The sequence below is a fragment of the Aplysia californica genome, unplaced genomic scaffold, assembly GCF_000002075.1.
Source record: "Aplysia californica isolate F4 #8 unplaced genomic scaffold, AplCal3.0 scaffold00009, whole genome shotgun sequence".
In the NCBI taxonomy this organism is placed as follows: domain Eukaryota; kingdom Metazoa; phylum Mollusca; class Gastropoda; order Aplysiida; family Aplysiidae; genus Aplysia; species Aplysia californica.
In genome coordinates this window covers 3145501-3160479 of record NW_004797279.1, presented here as the reverse complement: position 1 = coordinate 3160479, position 14979 = coordinate 3145501, and the positions used below count along the sequence as shown (strand labels likewise).

Genomic DNA, 14979 nt, shown 5'->3' with positions numbered 1-14979 from the left:
AGAGAGAGAGAGAGAGAGAGAGAGAGAGAGAGAAGGGGGTTAGTGGTCGAAAACAGGGGGTCGGCAGAATTAAAGAAATCGACAGACAGAAGATAGTCTCCTCTCCCACTCATTTCACTCAGACACTCCGATATTTCCCCCCCTCTTATCGAGAAGGCTAGGTATTCTATCTTACCTAACCTAAGATCAGGGGGTGGCTGAAAGGTTGCAGTAAGAAGGAGCCAGGAGTAACAGTAGAAAGAGCTAGGAGAGGGTAAATGGGGAGGAGGCAGAAAGTGGAGATGAACGCAAATGAAAGAATATGACTAGAGAGCAGGAAAGGAGGTGAAAGGAGGAGCTTTTAGAGAAGAAAATCTCTCGTCGGTGTCAGGTTTTGAAACTGGGCCTTATTGAATAAGAGGCAAATATCATTCCTTTAGTCAACGAGAGCCCCATGTCTAAAAGTTAGACGACCAACAAAAGCCCACTATAGCTTGTTCACTTTCGCCTGTCCTCGGTTAAAACAGGAAAAAAGAAATCGCTTCGTTTAATCTTCTCAATGACATGTTCTTGCACGCAGATGTAAAAGTTAAATGACCAACAGAATCCAACCCGTTAGATCTAATGAAGGCCACTGCAAAATAATGTTTTGGCACGCTTTCAACCTCAATTTTTGAAGCACGCCCATGAAATATAAATAGTATGAATAGTTTTCGAGACGCGCTTGGTGACGTCATGACGGTCGTGAAGGTGGGGACGGACGACGTGATGAAACTGATATGTGGGAGAAAGTTTCTGTCACTGTCTGAAAAAAGCCACTTGTAGGATAGGTTACTGTACATCATTCATTGTAGTGATCCTGTGTATACCCTCAAAGGATATACTTTTACTTAAAATCTTTTCATCCTCTGTTGCCGTTGAGCGTCGAGGGGAGATGCAGTTTTCTACCGCAGGCCAGGTCTGCACGCTCTTATAATTTCTCAGGGTTTCCTTAACTCCTTCAATCCATCTTTTGCGTGGTTTATCTATTCCTTTATAGCCCGAGTACTGATATTATAGGCTCTCAATGCTGGATGGTTTAATATAGGGTCAAAATGAAGAATTATTTTCAAATACATATTAATTTATGTATTTCAATTTGGTCGCCGGCCAACAGGAGTGCCATACAAAGTTACGTGCTCATTGGCAAACAAGTAATTCGGATCTTAAAAAAAAGGACAATTTAACCCTATCCGTACGCCCTGGGATCATTTTGTACCCCCGGGGTTGTATTCTTCACATTTTAGAATACTCTTAGTACGAAGATCTCTCTGAAACTTTCAGCATTTCTAAAAAAAATCATTTTGACAGACTGCTATGCAAAGCGTATCGATCGGATTAACGCGTAAGTTTCTTCTTTGGAAAGTGGTAGCACAGAGTTCCCCATGTCGTATGGAAACAATAGTAAAATACGACGTACGGAGAGGGTGAACAGGAACGAACTTGGTAATATTTCCTCCAATTTCAATGAAAATTCAATTCAGTTAAATAAGATTCCACCATTGGGACATTACATTTGTCAATACGACTAAAATCAATAACCATATTCGAGAAATACCAATTAAAAAAAACAACTTCAACCAAACCTTAGTAAAACTCAACACTTTGCTTCTGAAAAGAATTCAGCTACAAGGAAATGATCATCCTGTTCTTGTTTCAGAACATGTAAACCATCACTTCAGATGGATATAATAAATATCACCGTACTGAAAAAGGTTTGGAGAAGTTTGGGGAGGGGAAAAGGTTTTGTTGCTGATGAGGTCTGGTCCCAGCAGGGTGGGCATCATACCCTACACATCAAAGGTGGTACTTGTATGGTTGCAAGAAAGGTTTGGCAACACCTTATAAGCCGGACGCCTATGAATGAATGGGTACAGCATTCCCCCCGACTTAAACCTCATCTGTTACTTCCTTTGTTCTTGTTTTTTTAAACTAATGAAATGACAGACTGGGTCTACAGAAACAACCCACGAACAATCGAAGAGTTAAAATCCTGATGTGGGTTTACAATGTAAAAAAAGCCCTACGAGAGTCACCCCATGCCGGGTTGATTAAGGCGCCCCCCACCCCTCTTTTCCTTCATATTTAAAAAAATGGGCATATTTGCCCCCAAAGGAGTCTAAATCAACACTATTCAACCATCCCCCTAATTTGAACCCAAAAGTATTAACTTAAATTCTTGAGTTTTAACAGTATGAATCCAGAAGGTAAAAAAGGTGCCCTAGTCCCCCCGGTTTAACGTATCCTCTATATGGGTCCTTTTTAAAAAAAAACATCCGGCGTAGAGTAAAGGCAACTGCAAAATAAGGTTCTGACATGTTTCCTAAGTTGTAAGCCTGCCGAAGCGGGTAAAAAAAATGATAGGAGATTTACAGCATACATCTAAAACATTAACAGGTTATCTGTTTTTATTAACACATCAATTCAGCGCACGAATACGGAACACGATTCAGCAGGCAGCTGAGTCCTTTTTCGAGATTCACATGGTCTGGGTGGGAAGGGGGAGAGGGAGGGGAAAGAGGGGGGGGGGATTATTCTGACACTGAAATGTTGGGGAAGGGTGGTGTCGCTAACTCAAAATATGCAACTTATGGGCTAGAATACTGTCTGAAAATCACATATTGTATTTACTCTGTGTGTATACCCGAAAGTTGCTGTTTTATATAAAACCCAAGTGAAGAAACATTTTGATTACTGAACGGGGTCTTTGTTTGTTTGTTTGTTTGTTTGTTTGTTTGTTGTTGTTTTTTTTTGTCGCTGGACAACAAATTGCCATGCAACATTCAGTAAAAATTGGCATATTAATACTAATTTATGTACAATAAATGTTTAACGCGTACAGACAACAGTGAACAGTGAACCCAAAATGAGATTTTTCGTTCCTCCCCGGTCGCCTGCTGACAGGGATTCCACAAATTAGAACAATACAATTGTATAATAGTATAACATGTTTTGTTGTCTTTATACTTTTGTAGTTTTTGTCTTTCGTGCATCGAAAAATCAATGGGTTGGTTGTTTTTGTTAATTGAGGTATTCAGTGTACTGTGCCAAACAAAATAGTGATACAGGGCGCGTTCTGCATTCTCTGTTACCCTCAACCAAAGGCCAACTACCAGAACAATCACGACTAGCAGAAGACAGGGAAGCCAAAAGTAAACAAAACAAACAAACAAACAAACAAACAAACAAACAAACAAACAAACAAACACATAAACAAAAACATACATTCAAAAATAACTCAGAACAATGAAGCACAGTGTCCACGTGAAACCAACTGTAATGTACCGAATAAATTACGGTGATCCAGGGCGAGTTCGGCATTTTTTTCAGTTATCCTGTCCACTTTGAAAACAGTTTGGTGACCTCAAAGTCAGGCCAACAACCGGGACAATTGCAACTAGCACAAGCAAAGGGAAGGAGAAAAATCACATACATTTAAAAAATAAGTCTGGAGAGAGATGGAGAGGGATCCCGTGAAAAGAAATTTTCATTTTCTTCAGGTTTTATTTTTGCGTGATTTTAGCCCTCGGGTGAACAGTCCACTAATTTGGCGAATGACGTCACGAAGTTGAACAGGTATATAATCCCGTGTCACAGACTCAGTCGACACTAGATCTTGAACTCCAACAAAGCCTGTTTCACGTTTCCAGGTGAGCACTTCGTTTACTTTCCACTTTGTTACTTTTCATCTTATGTTAATGGTCTGCAATGCACACCACTTCAGGAACAGGAAACGCGTTGCTATCTGCGGCAAGTTATGTTTGTGATAATCTAAATTATTTTCAAGCTCTGTTACTTTGTTTCTTCCCTCTTTCCTATCTTCTCGTCTTTATATTTTTAGGAATATTCACTAACAACGCCACTTAAATGTCCTATGTTTTGTAAGTACCGTTAAACGCTCACTAAAACACTAGCTCTCGTTTACTCTGCGCAAAACAGTTCATGTTTTCTTTGGACATGGCAACGTACTCAACCATCTCTCACTCCAGGAAATTTCCCTATTTTTATTAATGCATTTGAAGAGTATATTCGTAAGTATTTGTCCAGCCATTCACTCGTTCATTTTATTTTTCAGCTCACCGACAAAATGAAAACTTGCATGATTGTCGCTCTGTTTGCAATGTCCCTCGTGGTCATTAGCGCACAAGGTGAGTATTGTTGACTAAATTTTGTTTTGTTTGAGGAAGTACATTTGTCTCAATAGCGGTCATTCAGTGCAGGGAAAACATAAGCCAGGTACTCAAATAGCTGAGAGAGTGGATGAGGAGAGAGTGGAGACTTACTCTTGGCGCCCTCCAACAACCTGCAAATGTTTTTTAGCCCTCATTGTATAGAAATTTGCACGATAACATTTTCACTTTGATACTGACCCTTTTTTCCTTTGGGACACGATACTAGCCTGTTTCAATGGTTAGTAGGTCTTTACCTTTGCATTACAGAAAGTTCCAATCCCGTGTTTCCCTACTTTTTCTATTCTCATTTTACTCTTTTAAGCTGTATCATGTAGATACATCGACATGTGGATTTTCCTAATGATGTCAGTATTTTTAGACGGTAAAAGAGAAATCGAACACAATTTACTTGTGGGTGCTCTGGTTTGGTTCGCTACACATTTCCCATCAAACATCTATCGCCTAGTGTACCTTTTTTTCTTTTCTTTCCTGTTACTCCTAATCTTTGGCACTTAAATCTATATGGCCTCATTGGATCGCAAGTGCCGTTAAATCTTATCAAACTAAAACAATTTACCGAACCGTGTCCACTTTAATATGAAATGTTGATTAACTTCTAATCTCCGGCCACAGAAACTGCTTAAAGACAGGCACTAAGAAAAGGTCTAGTTGAGGCTTCCATTCTGAATACTTGACTTACTGCAGCATCGAAGTTCTACATTGTAGTGTCAACATAGTTAACATTATTCCCTTTACGAAGGAAGCTTCTAAAGCCCTCTAATATATCGTTTATATAGAGCTTGATTTGATTCTGAACATGTTAACAGCCAACTACTTTCGGTACTCTAACAAACTTAATATTACCGTATCACACGGGTTATTTTTTTTCACCTTTGTCAGTGCCCGAGGAGGCGGAGCAAGGCCCTGGACCAGTGCCCGAGGAGGCACAAAGAGGAATACCAATAACAAAGTGTACAGCGTGCAAGATCGTCATGAGCATTCTGGAAGCTGCTATAGATACCCTACCCAAACAGGATCCCGAAGGGAATATCTCTGAGGTAAGTTTCTTCTAACACTACAAAGGGTATCTCCCCGTGCAGCATGTATGGCAATTTCATTGGCAGTACCACCACTGAATAACTTCTCAAGTTCGAATTCGCGGTCTTTCCCAAGTTCAACTTCGGACTTTGCAAGAATACGAAATTTTAAATCTCTTAGTTCTAAGCGTTTGTCCCCTTGTAAAGTTTTTTTCGCACATGTTTAAGCACATGCCTTTCTCTTGTTTTTTCGAACCCTGACCAGGGCAAAAGAAAAAGACCCCAAGGGGACATGAGACCTGCCTAGACGGGTGACGTTGGGAAGGTCACCTTACTTGGTGATATCCTCAGCTGATCAGTCAAAGAAAATCACATCATTAAGCGTCTTTGCCATTGGCAAAGCATTCAGAGCCCGTGGCATCCCCAAGAAACAAAAGCTCCAGTCTTGGCCCCGAAAATAAACCTTGAAGTTTTAATTTTTTTTCCAGCACTCGCAACTGCGGCAAATCGCCTTAAATTCTTGTCTTATTTCTCGTATTGTCCATCAGAAATCTTTGTGTGACATTTGTTGACAAACTGATTTAACTGTCCTCAGGACCTAATTCTGTCCAAGCTGTCCGAGCAGTGCAACATATTGCCCAAATTCTTGCAACGTACGTGTATGACGTTTGTCAACGCAGATAATGTGAAGCTGCTACTGAGTCTTCCTTCGGAATCTGTGTGCCGCAAAATCAAACTCTGCCGCCGTTCATAGAGGTAAATCTGCGTGATATTCAGTTAACCATTTGTTTAAAAAAATGCTCACTATTATATTCACTTATTTTAAAATATACTGACGATTAAAAGAACGATGCTTTTAAAAATTTGAATCTCGTCTTTACGTTTTCTTTCCACATGAGTAATTACTCTGAAAAGTAGGTCCCTTTAATATTTTGATGCTCATTAACTGCACCCACGCCAAAACTATTTTTTTCCACCGAACACGTACGTGGTGGACGCAGAATTCATAATTAGGCCTTTATCAAATTGCAAAACATTTTTATCATTGTCCCACCAAGAGAAATGGTAGGTTGTACTCTACATTGGAGAAATCGAGCCGCCGGCATGCTCAGGGTCTCTGCAATAGTCAGGACATGTCAGTTCTACTTTTTTAAAGTTGGTGCTGCGATCACTAAAGCGCCAAAATGTAGACTGCTAAGCAATACTGGCATGAAGGCAATGCATACGGCTGTAGACTTTATTATATAAAATAAAAGTTAAAAAAAAAAAATCGCCATTGTATTGAGCGTCTCCATCGTTTTTCAAGGGTACTTCAGCCTGGGTTGGTCCTGACGGTCGAGGCAGCTCTCTTAGTAAATTATCTAAACAGGTTTCAAACGTTTATTACAATTCAGTTTTAAGATCTGACCAAAATGGTGTCGATGGTGCCGTAAAACATCTACCCAATCAATCAAAAGTTTAAGATCGGAGAATGGGGCTTATTGTGGCGGGCTTATTGTGGCACCACCAGAATATCTACATATCACTTTCCACGTAACTAGTAAGTTAAATGTGTTTTTCAGACACTTTTCTCTCCCGGTCACTATGAATTATAAATGCTATTCATGTATTTTTATCTCGGTAAATCAAGTTTGACAGCCCCGTAGCATCGGGTGTTTCAACTTGACCAAAACTGTAAGTGCCGTAAAACATCTACTCAATCGATCGGCCTTAAGATTCCATGAAACCCAGGCTCTATTTAGCAGGGGGGGGGGGTGCAATTCTGATCAAAATCGAAAATCTATTTGATACTGCCCTCCAACATTATATAGTTGGTATTTCCCTTAAAACCGAGAAAGGTGGGTCAATAGTTCCATTTAACGTTGCAATACTTTCATTTATGAACTTTTACTCCAAGTTCATTTACTTTAATTTTTTTTTCAATACCAGTAAATTACATCGCTCTATAAACTCCATTCTTAAACATCGGCAGGTAGTTATATTTTAACGCTCTATCGACCATGTCAAACCCTTCGACTGCTCCCCCCCCCCCATGTCACTGTTTAGTGTATCATAGTCCTGTTTTTTTCCTCGATACTGGACCTTCGTCTTGTACAGGTTCGACTGCACTTTTAAAAGTAAGACGAGACCAAGACGAGACCTAAATGAACATCTCCTAAATGTATGTTACAGGAAATTTCTGGGAGTCCCGTGCTGTGGAGCTGGAAGACCAGGTGTATACTGTTGTTGCAAAAATTGTCTCCACGAGCTTAAGCTGTGGCAAGAAACGTTGTCTCGGCTGTTTACACTCGGTCATCAAGTACACTCACTAGATGTACCAGGTCATCGGGGACATTTGAAGAAAAGTTTGATCAGATTAACAAATAAAAGTTGGTGCAGGACAAAGTCTTGATGCCAAGTTTTAAGCAACTAAAAGACATTGTAACGCTGCAACCGTAGTTTGTTTTCGTCCATGGGTGGCCCACTTGCCATAACGGGCCTCTGGTCTTTGTATCCTCTCAGAATTTGATCCCTATTTTACGTTTTCAATGTATGACATTTTTCCCTACTCCTTGCAAATATGTTGAATATTTTGCCCTGCATCAAATCGGTTGTCATTTGGTCTTTTTGCGTGACCACATGAACTTGTACAAGACTTAGTACAAAAAGAACTTGATTGTCTGTGAATTGTTTTACCTTACAATAGAATATTGAATAAAGCAGTTTGAACTAATCGGAAAGCGTTTTGAGTTCTTTACCGTTTGCGACGTTTTCTTGTCTTAAATGTCCAACTTGCAGTGAAAATCGAATCGGGTTGGAAAGGACCATTGGCTTACTTTGCAAGTGCACCACATTCTATTGTATCGGTCTCTCGGTCTGCCTGTTTGTCTCTCGGTATGCCTGTCGCTCTCCTGTCTTTCTCCCTCGGTCGGCCCGTCTTTTTCTCTCGCTGTGCCCCTCTCTGTGTGCCTTTTCAAATCCAGTCCATCATCCACACCCCCCCCTTTAAGGTACAAAGGTTCTTGTATTTTCCTCTTGTGTCTCAAAAGTAAATTTTCTCGAGACCATAAAGCTGCGCTTTCTTTTTATGCGCTTGCTCAGTAGAATGATCATCAGTGTGTCTTCATTTGACGAGTCCATTTTGTCAACAGAATTATCATGTAGGCCTGCTTCTGAATTGGTGTTTCTCATTTCGTATTTCGCCACCCGCCGGTCCTTTATGGGATTGCCTGATGTTTCTAGTTTCTCCGGGTTTTTGTTTCATATTTCACTACATGTCCTATGTCAGACCGGCCTTAGATCTCTCTCTCTCTCTCTCTCTCTCTCTCTCTCTCTCTCTCTCTCTCTCTCTCTCTCTCTCTCTCTCTCTCTCTCTCTCTCTTTTGGTCTCTGTGCCTTTCTGTCTTGGTCTGTGTACGTCTCTCTTTAGTGTTGGCAGTGACCGTAGACTCACTTCAGCTCGTTTAAAAAGACGATCAAACCAACGAAGGCATCATTCTCGAAGGACTTTCACATTTCTCATCTTGCATATCTAGAAACAAGTTATGGCTGCATGTTGATCTTGATTTAATTATAGGGTATGTCAAATGTTTATGTCTTTTCTCAGCTGCTTTCCCTCCCCCCCCTTTTTTTTCAAGAAAGCAAACCTCTTCAACCGTGGTACCTTCATATACAAACTGTCACTTTTTATTTATAAACACAGCACGCTGCGACGGTTGTCTACCCCAATATCCGGAAAATAAGTAGATCTAGCCCACTAGGCCAACAGACTTGCCGTGTCGTTTCCGAACTTGTGGACAAGGACGACGGAAACGAGCGGACCGATTTTTTTCCTCCTCCCAACCAAATTTTTAAAAATAAAATCGGCTCGTTTCTGGTTTAGTGGACGCGGAGCCTCTCAAGGTGGCCCTAAGGCGCCCTCCTCAAGGGGAAGACTGCGTTGTAAATGGCCGGCTTAAAATAAGGCAGGCCCCCTTTCATACATGTCGTCCAAACACCGACGGCCTCTAACGGCATGGTGCTGTGCATTGACATTTTAATACCCGATCTAGTCTATGGCCACTTCCAATCATACTTATAGACCACGGACTCGCCTCGTGTACCTGTGCGTCTACACCAACCACTCGGACGAACGACAGTTGTTCTAATGACTACTGCCGACCGACCAATTGTGTCTAAAAATCTCTTATCCCTCATTTGAGTTCACACCAAAGCAACACCAATAGCCGAGAGAGGGAGAGGGACGGTGGGGGAGAGCCTGGGCGAGAGGAGAGTGAGTGAGCGGGAGAGAAAAAGAGCGAAACGGAGAGATGGAGCGAGAGAGTGTATGACTGAGGAGAGAGCGAACGAGTTAGAGAGGTGGGGGGGAGGGAAGACTGGGACTGGGAGAGAGAAGGACGGGGGGGGGGGGGAGAGGACGGAGAGGGAGACGGAGAGGGAGAGAGAGAGAGAGGACGGAGGAGGGAGAGGGAGGAGAGAGAAGAGTTCGAAAGACAGAGGGTCGGCAGATTAAAAGAAATCGACAGACTGAAGATCGTTCCCACTCGCACTCACTCCACTACACTCAGACGCTCAGAATCAGGGCCAACGGGGTCACCTCCCAAAGACGTGAAACGACCGGAGTGGGAATCCGACGCGTGACAATCTTCCACTCCCCGAGAACCTGTCCCCCGCCGCTCGTACCTCCGTCGTCGAAGCAATAAAGAGGGCGCGAATAATTGTTAATCAGCAGCGCCTTCAATAGAGGGCCCCTTTCGGGTCCTCATCAGGAGCCCCTCGGAGCGGGGACGAGAGTCTGTACTCTGCTTCTTCCACAACCCGCATGCTCCCAGAACCAGAATGTTCCATCTGCTGTCATAGTGACATGTAACCCAATTTTCTTCTTTCCTATTGCTTAAAGAGGAGACAGCGTTATCCATAGATTTATTCTCCCTTTTCGTTGGAGATAAGCTCTGCATGTTTAATCGAAACCGGGTTATTTGAGATTAATGCAGAAGGCACGACTGAGAGTAAGTTTCAGAGAAGACAGTAGGTCCTACTTCAATTCTTTCCCTCTAATTTGGTTTGGGTCTTACATTTACCTTACCTTTTGCCAGCGCAAGATGACCGCTCTTGTACCTATGTAATCCTCTTACTCAAACTCAATCTAAAAGGAAATAGATAATCTATTAACTATTCGACTCCTTCCGGACTCGAACTTGGAATTCTCCGATACCACCTACCCCTCAAAGGCTGGGATGGTCTATTTAACTCTTAGGTTTTGTCAACGAACCCTTATCTTAAAGAAAATTGGTTCTAAAAACCGTATCCCCTGAAATAGAATGCATAATTCTGTCTCAATACACGATATTTACTGTCGCCTTAACGTTTTAGATTTAGCTCTGAGAGAACTACCGGTCACTATGACGGACACGCAGCGCTCCGATGGGCAAGGACACAAAAGTGAAGGGGGACGAAAACGTGATATAAGTTACCGTTCCAGCTCTACATAAGTCTGGAAATCACGTTGGGAGCTGTTGTGATATTGCGTCCGGCTGCGGATCGAGGCTATTCTACAGACACAACGACACTCCCTTCCCTCCCTTGCCGGCAGGGCCCGAGGCGAAGGAATAATGGAGTTTAGATTGCTTCCCTTGAACGAGCCGGAAATGGTGTTGCTGGCGGCGGGTCTGGCTGTTAAGGCTGAGCGATTCTTTCACATTCGCGGATTGATCCTGCCGCTGTGAGCTGGGGTAGGATACAATAAATTCGAAGTATCGAATCGAATAATGACATTTTTCGTCCTTTCTCGACGTTGTGCAGATCATAATTATTGTAAGGACACCTGTGTAAGTTTACTACCTGACGCTTCTTGGCTCTTGTTTGGTACACCACAATGGCAGAGGCGATGCATATGAAGTTTCGCTGTGAAATATAAGAGAATTGGACTCTAAATTAAAATCAACACGTTTGAATATAGACTTAAACAACGAGGCCCTCTCAACACTCCCTCTCTGTTTTATGCACCTGAAATCACCGAGTAGATTTATGAAAAGTAGACCTATACAAAATGGTAACGAAAAAACCAAAGAAACGAAAAAAAAGCCAAACGAACCACCCCCCCCCACCCAGGCCTACTAAAATTGACCCAAAATACACGCAACCCTCTCCCTTAAGAATATAACTGTATCCCTCGAATGAAAAAAGAGCACAAGGGAAAATAGAAGTACACCAAGAAAAACTGACGAGTACTTAGAAAAAACATTAACAGATCTGTGGAGGGGAAAGAGCAGGACCATAAAGGTTTTCTTAGTACGACCCAAAAAGTAAAATGAGTGGCAAACCATGACCTCCGATGTCTGTTTCAGATATGGAACTCCATGATAATGAGGAAATAAAATCTCTATTATTAGTGAGGATTTTTAAAAATGTACGCGTTTTACATCCCCACCGTAGTATTTTAGATCATTTGGGAGGCGGGCTTCCAACCCTGCCTGCCAGGCCTAACCTACAATAATAGCGAAGCGTCTAGCCGCTACACCCCACACGCCCGTCTGGTAACAATCATGTCCACAAACAGTACGATATTGAAGGATAGCAACAGGGACTAAATCTACATTATGATAACTACTGGCAACCCAGAAAATAGAATGTACCGAATCATGTTGCCATACTTTTGAATGGTCTTTAATTTAAGCGCAAAAAGCAGAACAATGCACCTGTAGCAATACACCCAGACGGAAATAAACGATAAAGCAAAGCTAATAAACCTTATCCCAGTTACGATTATCATCTTCTTTTACGAGAGCACTGATTAATGTCTAATGTGAAATCGATCCATGTTAGAGCCGAGGTCTTCTTGCTTCTGGCTTTCGGTCTCGGTTGCTGGACCGGAGGGGGAAAACCCAGGATAAAGGAAATTAATTGCCGAGGAAAATCATGGACGCTGACCCAGAGAGCTTTTCCAATGTTGGTCTCCGTAGTACATCAGCACCGTGCCATGAATTTCATCAAAGTGAACAGGGAATAATGTTATGGCTTTCAGTTTTACTGAGACTGTTAAAAGTCTCCAGAATCAGACCGTGAATTTGATTTCAGACGGTCAAATGAAGCTTTCAAGAAGAATACAGGTTGTTCTTTTGTTGTTGAATTCGTATTGTGTACCTAGATAATGGGAACAAGACTATTTTAAGAAAGGGATTAGTGCGGGTGGGGGAAGGGGGTGACAATAGAGTACTAAGATGGTAAGAGGCAATCTGTAGTGGTGGAAAGTAGACCGGTCTGGGGATTCAAACTTTTAACTCATCATCATCATCATCATCATCATCATCATCATCATCATCATCATCATCATCACCAGTAGCAGCAACGTCATGATCATCTTCACCACAGTCATCATTGTACCGATCTGGTGGCTTAAGGGGGTGCAGGGTACTTAATAAGCGTAGAAGGAGAGAAGGCGGGGATGGGGAACGACTAATAAAAATAATACGGTTGCAATAAAATGTTACAAACTTTCATGTGAAACCTCTAGCTGTGCTAAGTAGGTCAGATTGATGCTTAAGTATTGACTCAAACATCACTATCGCCTAGCAAGTCAAAGCCTCGACAAACATACACTAAAAGTATTTGGCGTTGGAAATCAAACTGTCAATGGGTTCGACACGTGGTCGAGTGAGTAATGTTCACAGCACTCATTCCGTGTCAAACCCAGAAAACAAGTTTCTACAGAACCGAACACATAAAAAACAAACACTTTATTCCAGTTATAGGGCATGATTATGAATAGGACACGAAAGGAAAACCCCCCTGCAGAATAAAGAAAAGCTCTATCAGTCTCTGAAGTGTCGGCGTTTGTGGTGTAGCGGTAGGACGTTTTGCCTTCACTCGGGGAAGATGTGATTCGATTCCTGCCTAGGGAGAATTTTTTTCAAGTACCTCCATCATTCTACTGGGACATTTTACCCCCCTTAGCATATGTCGACCCAAACAGGCAAAGTCGTCACAACCCGCTTCCTTAATTATTTAAACAATATCAACATGGGCTTGGAATTTCTACAATTACATTTTTACAACCTATTTCGGGACATTTCATTCAGTATGACAAGCGCAGCAGTCAACACAATAATAATAATAATTATTTATAAGTTCTTGTGGTCGTCGCGGTACTATTGAGAAAGTGCTAACGCGGCTTTGTCAAAACAAATCTCTGTGATCACCTATCAAAAATGTCTTGCAACTTCATTGTGCAACCTTTCCTATCTTTGTAAAAGTTGACGGGAATCATAAAGTCCATGGGGAGCTCTCGTGGTCTAGAGGTTACGGTGTTCACCTCTCATTCAACAGGCCCGTGTTTGAAACCTGACAGTCACGGAACATTTTTTTGCTCTACAATTTTCTTCTTTCACTTCTTTTCTTGCCCTCTAATTATGATATGTCGTCTACTGTTCCACTTTCTGCCCCCCCTTTCCCTCCTTCAATTTGTCCTCTCCTCAGGGCCCCTGACTCTTTCTGCAACCTTTCTACTGCTTCTCTTTGGCTTCTTACTGCTGTCTTTCAGCCATACCCTTGATCTTATGTTAGGAAAGATCTAACCCATAACTCTCTAGGACAAGGGCGAAAAATCTCGGAGGTCCCGAGTGCAAATTATGCACGATCAAGGTCCATTGGTGGTCCTATCATCGATAAGAGTATGTTTTGCCCGCCACCTGGGCAAAATTCAACATTCCTACCAAACTGGAAGTGTTTAATGTGTCCTGCGCGCTCATGTGACTTCATGCATTTGTGAGCGCCGTAAAACACTTACAAAAAAAGGCCATAAGTGGTGAACTCACAGCCGTCTCTGAGGCAAATATTTATACCCTGCTAACCAGTGGACGGTCAGCAAAATGGCGATCCCGGCAAAGGAATTTTAATGAATGCAAAAATAGACATGCTTTGTTTTTCTACCGAGTTAAATAGGCTCAATGATTAATGGAAAGAGGTTAAGTAGGTACACATGAATCCTGGACCGCAAATTAAAAAGTAGAAACGGTTTTGGAAATTTAGTTCATGGAAAGAGGAATTTTTAAAAATGTGTATTTTTTTACCCTTTTGAAGAAAGCATGTATTTTCTGCACAAGAAAATATTCTTCAAAGACAATTAAACTCTTTAATTTTTCTAGTAGATGGATAAAGTATACCCTGCACATGTCATTAATAATCGGTATTCTCTTTGTATGGTCGTCTGGGCATCATTGTTAACAAAAAGTCAAAGCATTACAAAGACGCTGGAATGGGTTTAGAGCTGAGATGTCACGCGAATCTAGGCAACAGACTAGGTTAAAGAAAGGAAGAAAAATAAATCTGCCAGGATGGGAACTCAAAAGTACCAACCAACCCGGCGCTGAGATCAACTGAAGTTAACAGCTTGCATTACTCATTACTTGCAAGTTGACATTGATCGACAACCGTTTTACAAGTGTACTGGAATGAGTTGATAAAGGCTTAGAAAAGAGTGCCTGAGTAAACAAACCTGAAGTGTAGGATGCAGTAATGCAACGACTACACGGTGTGTCGTGTTTGAGATGGGCGAACAATGTAATTACGAAGTCCTATATCAACATGTGAAAGACAATGGCAATGACAATAGGAAGCTGCTTTGATCTTACACCAAAGAATTGGTTTTGGTCACAAATAAAGTCAGTGAGTGTTGATTCTAGAATATAAGAGTCTGTCTCTCTCTGTCCATCTGTGTCAATGTCTGTCTGTCTGTCTGTCTGTCTGTCTGTCTGTCTGTCTGTCTGTCTGTCTGT

General features: G+C 41.8%; 1 protein-coding gene across 1 annotated transcript; it reads left to right on the top strand.

Moving 5' to 3' along the window:
• Window positions 1-3562: 3562 nt before the first annotated feature.
• Window positions 3563-7456, top strand: LOC101858678. Its single transcript, XM_005089838.3, has 5 exons — window positions 3563-3668; window positions 4094-4166; window positions 5091-5248; window positions 5823-5983; window positions 7400-7456. The coding sequence occupies exons 2-4, from the start codon at window positions 4106-4108 to the stop codon at window positions 5979-5981; spliced, it is 378 nt and encodes a 125-aa protein (XP_005089895.1). The 5' UTR covers window positions 3563-3668; window positions 4094-4105; the 3' UTR covers window positions 5982-5983; window positions 7400-7456.
• The last annotated feature ends 7523 nt before the right edge of the window (window positions 7457-14979 follow it).

What these genes read in the sequence shown, in the direction of transcription:
- LOC101858678 (XM_005089838.3), top strand. Translation starts at nt 4,106, where the DNA reads ATGAAAACTTGCATGATTGTCGCTCTGTTTGCAATGTCCCTCGTGGTC. An exon ending in CGTGGTCATTAGCGCACAAG is followed by an intron (nt 4,167 to 5,090) that starts GTGAGTATTGTT and finishes CACCTTTGTCAG; the next exon opens with TGCCCGAGGAGGCGGAGCAA. An exon ending in CCGAAGGGAATATCTCTGAG is followed by an intron (nt 5,249 to 5,822) that starts GTAAGTTTCTTC and finishes AACTGTCCTCAG; the next exon opens with GACCTAATTCTGTCCAAGCT.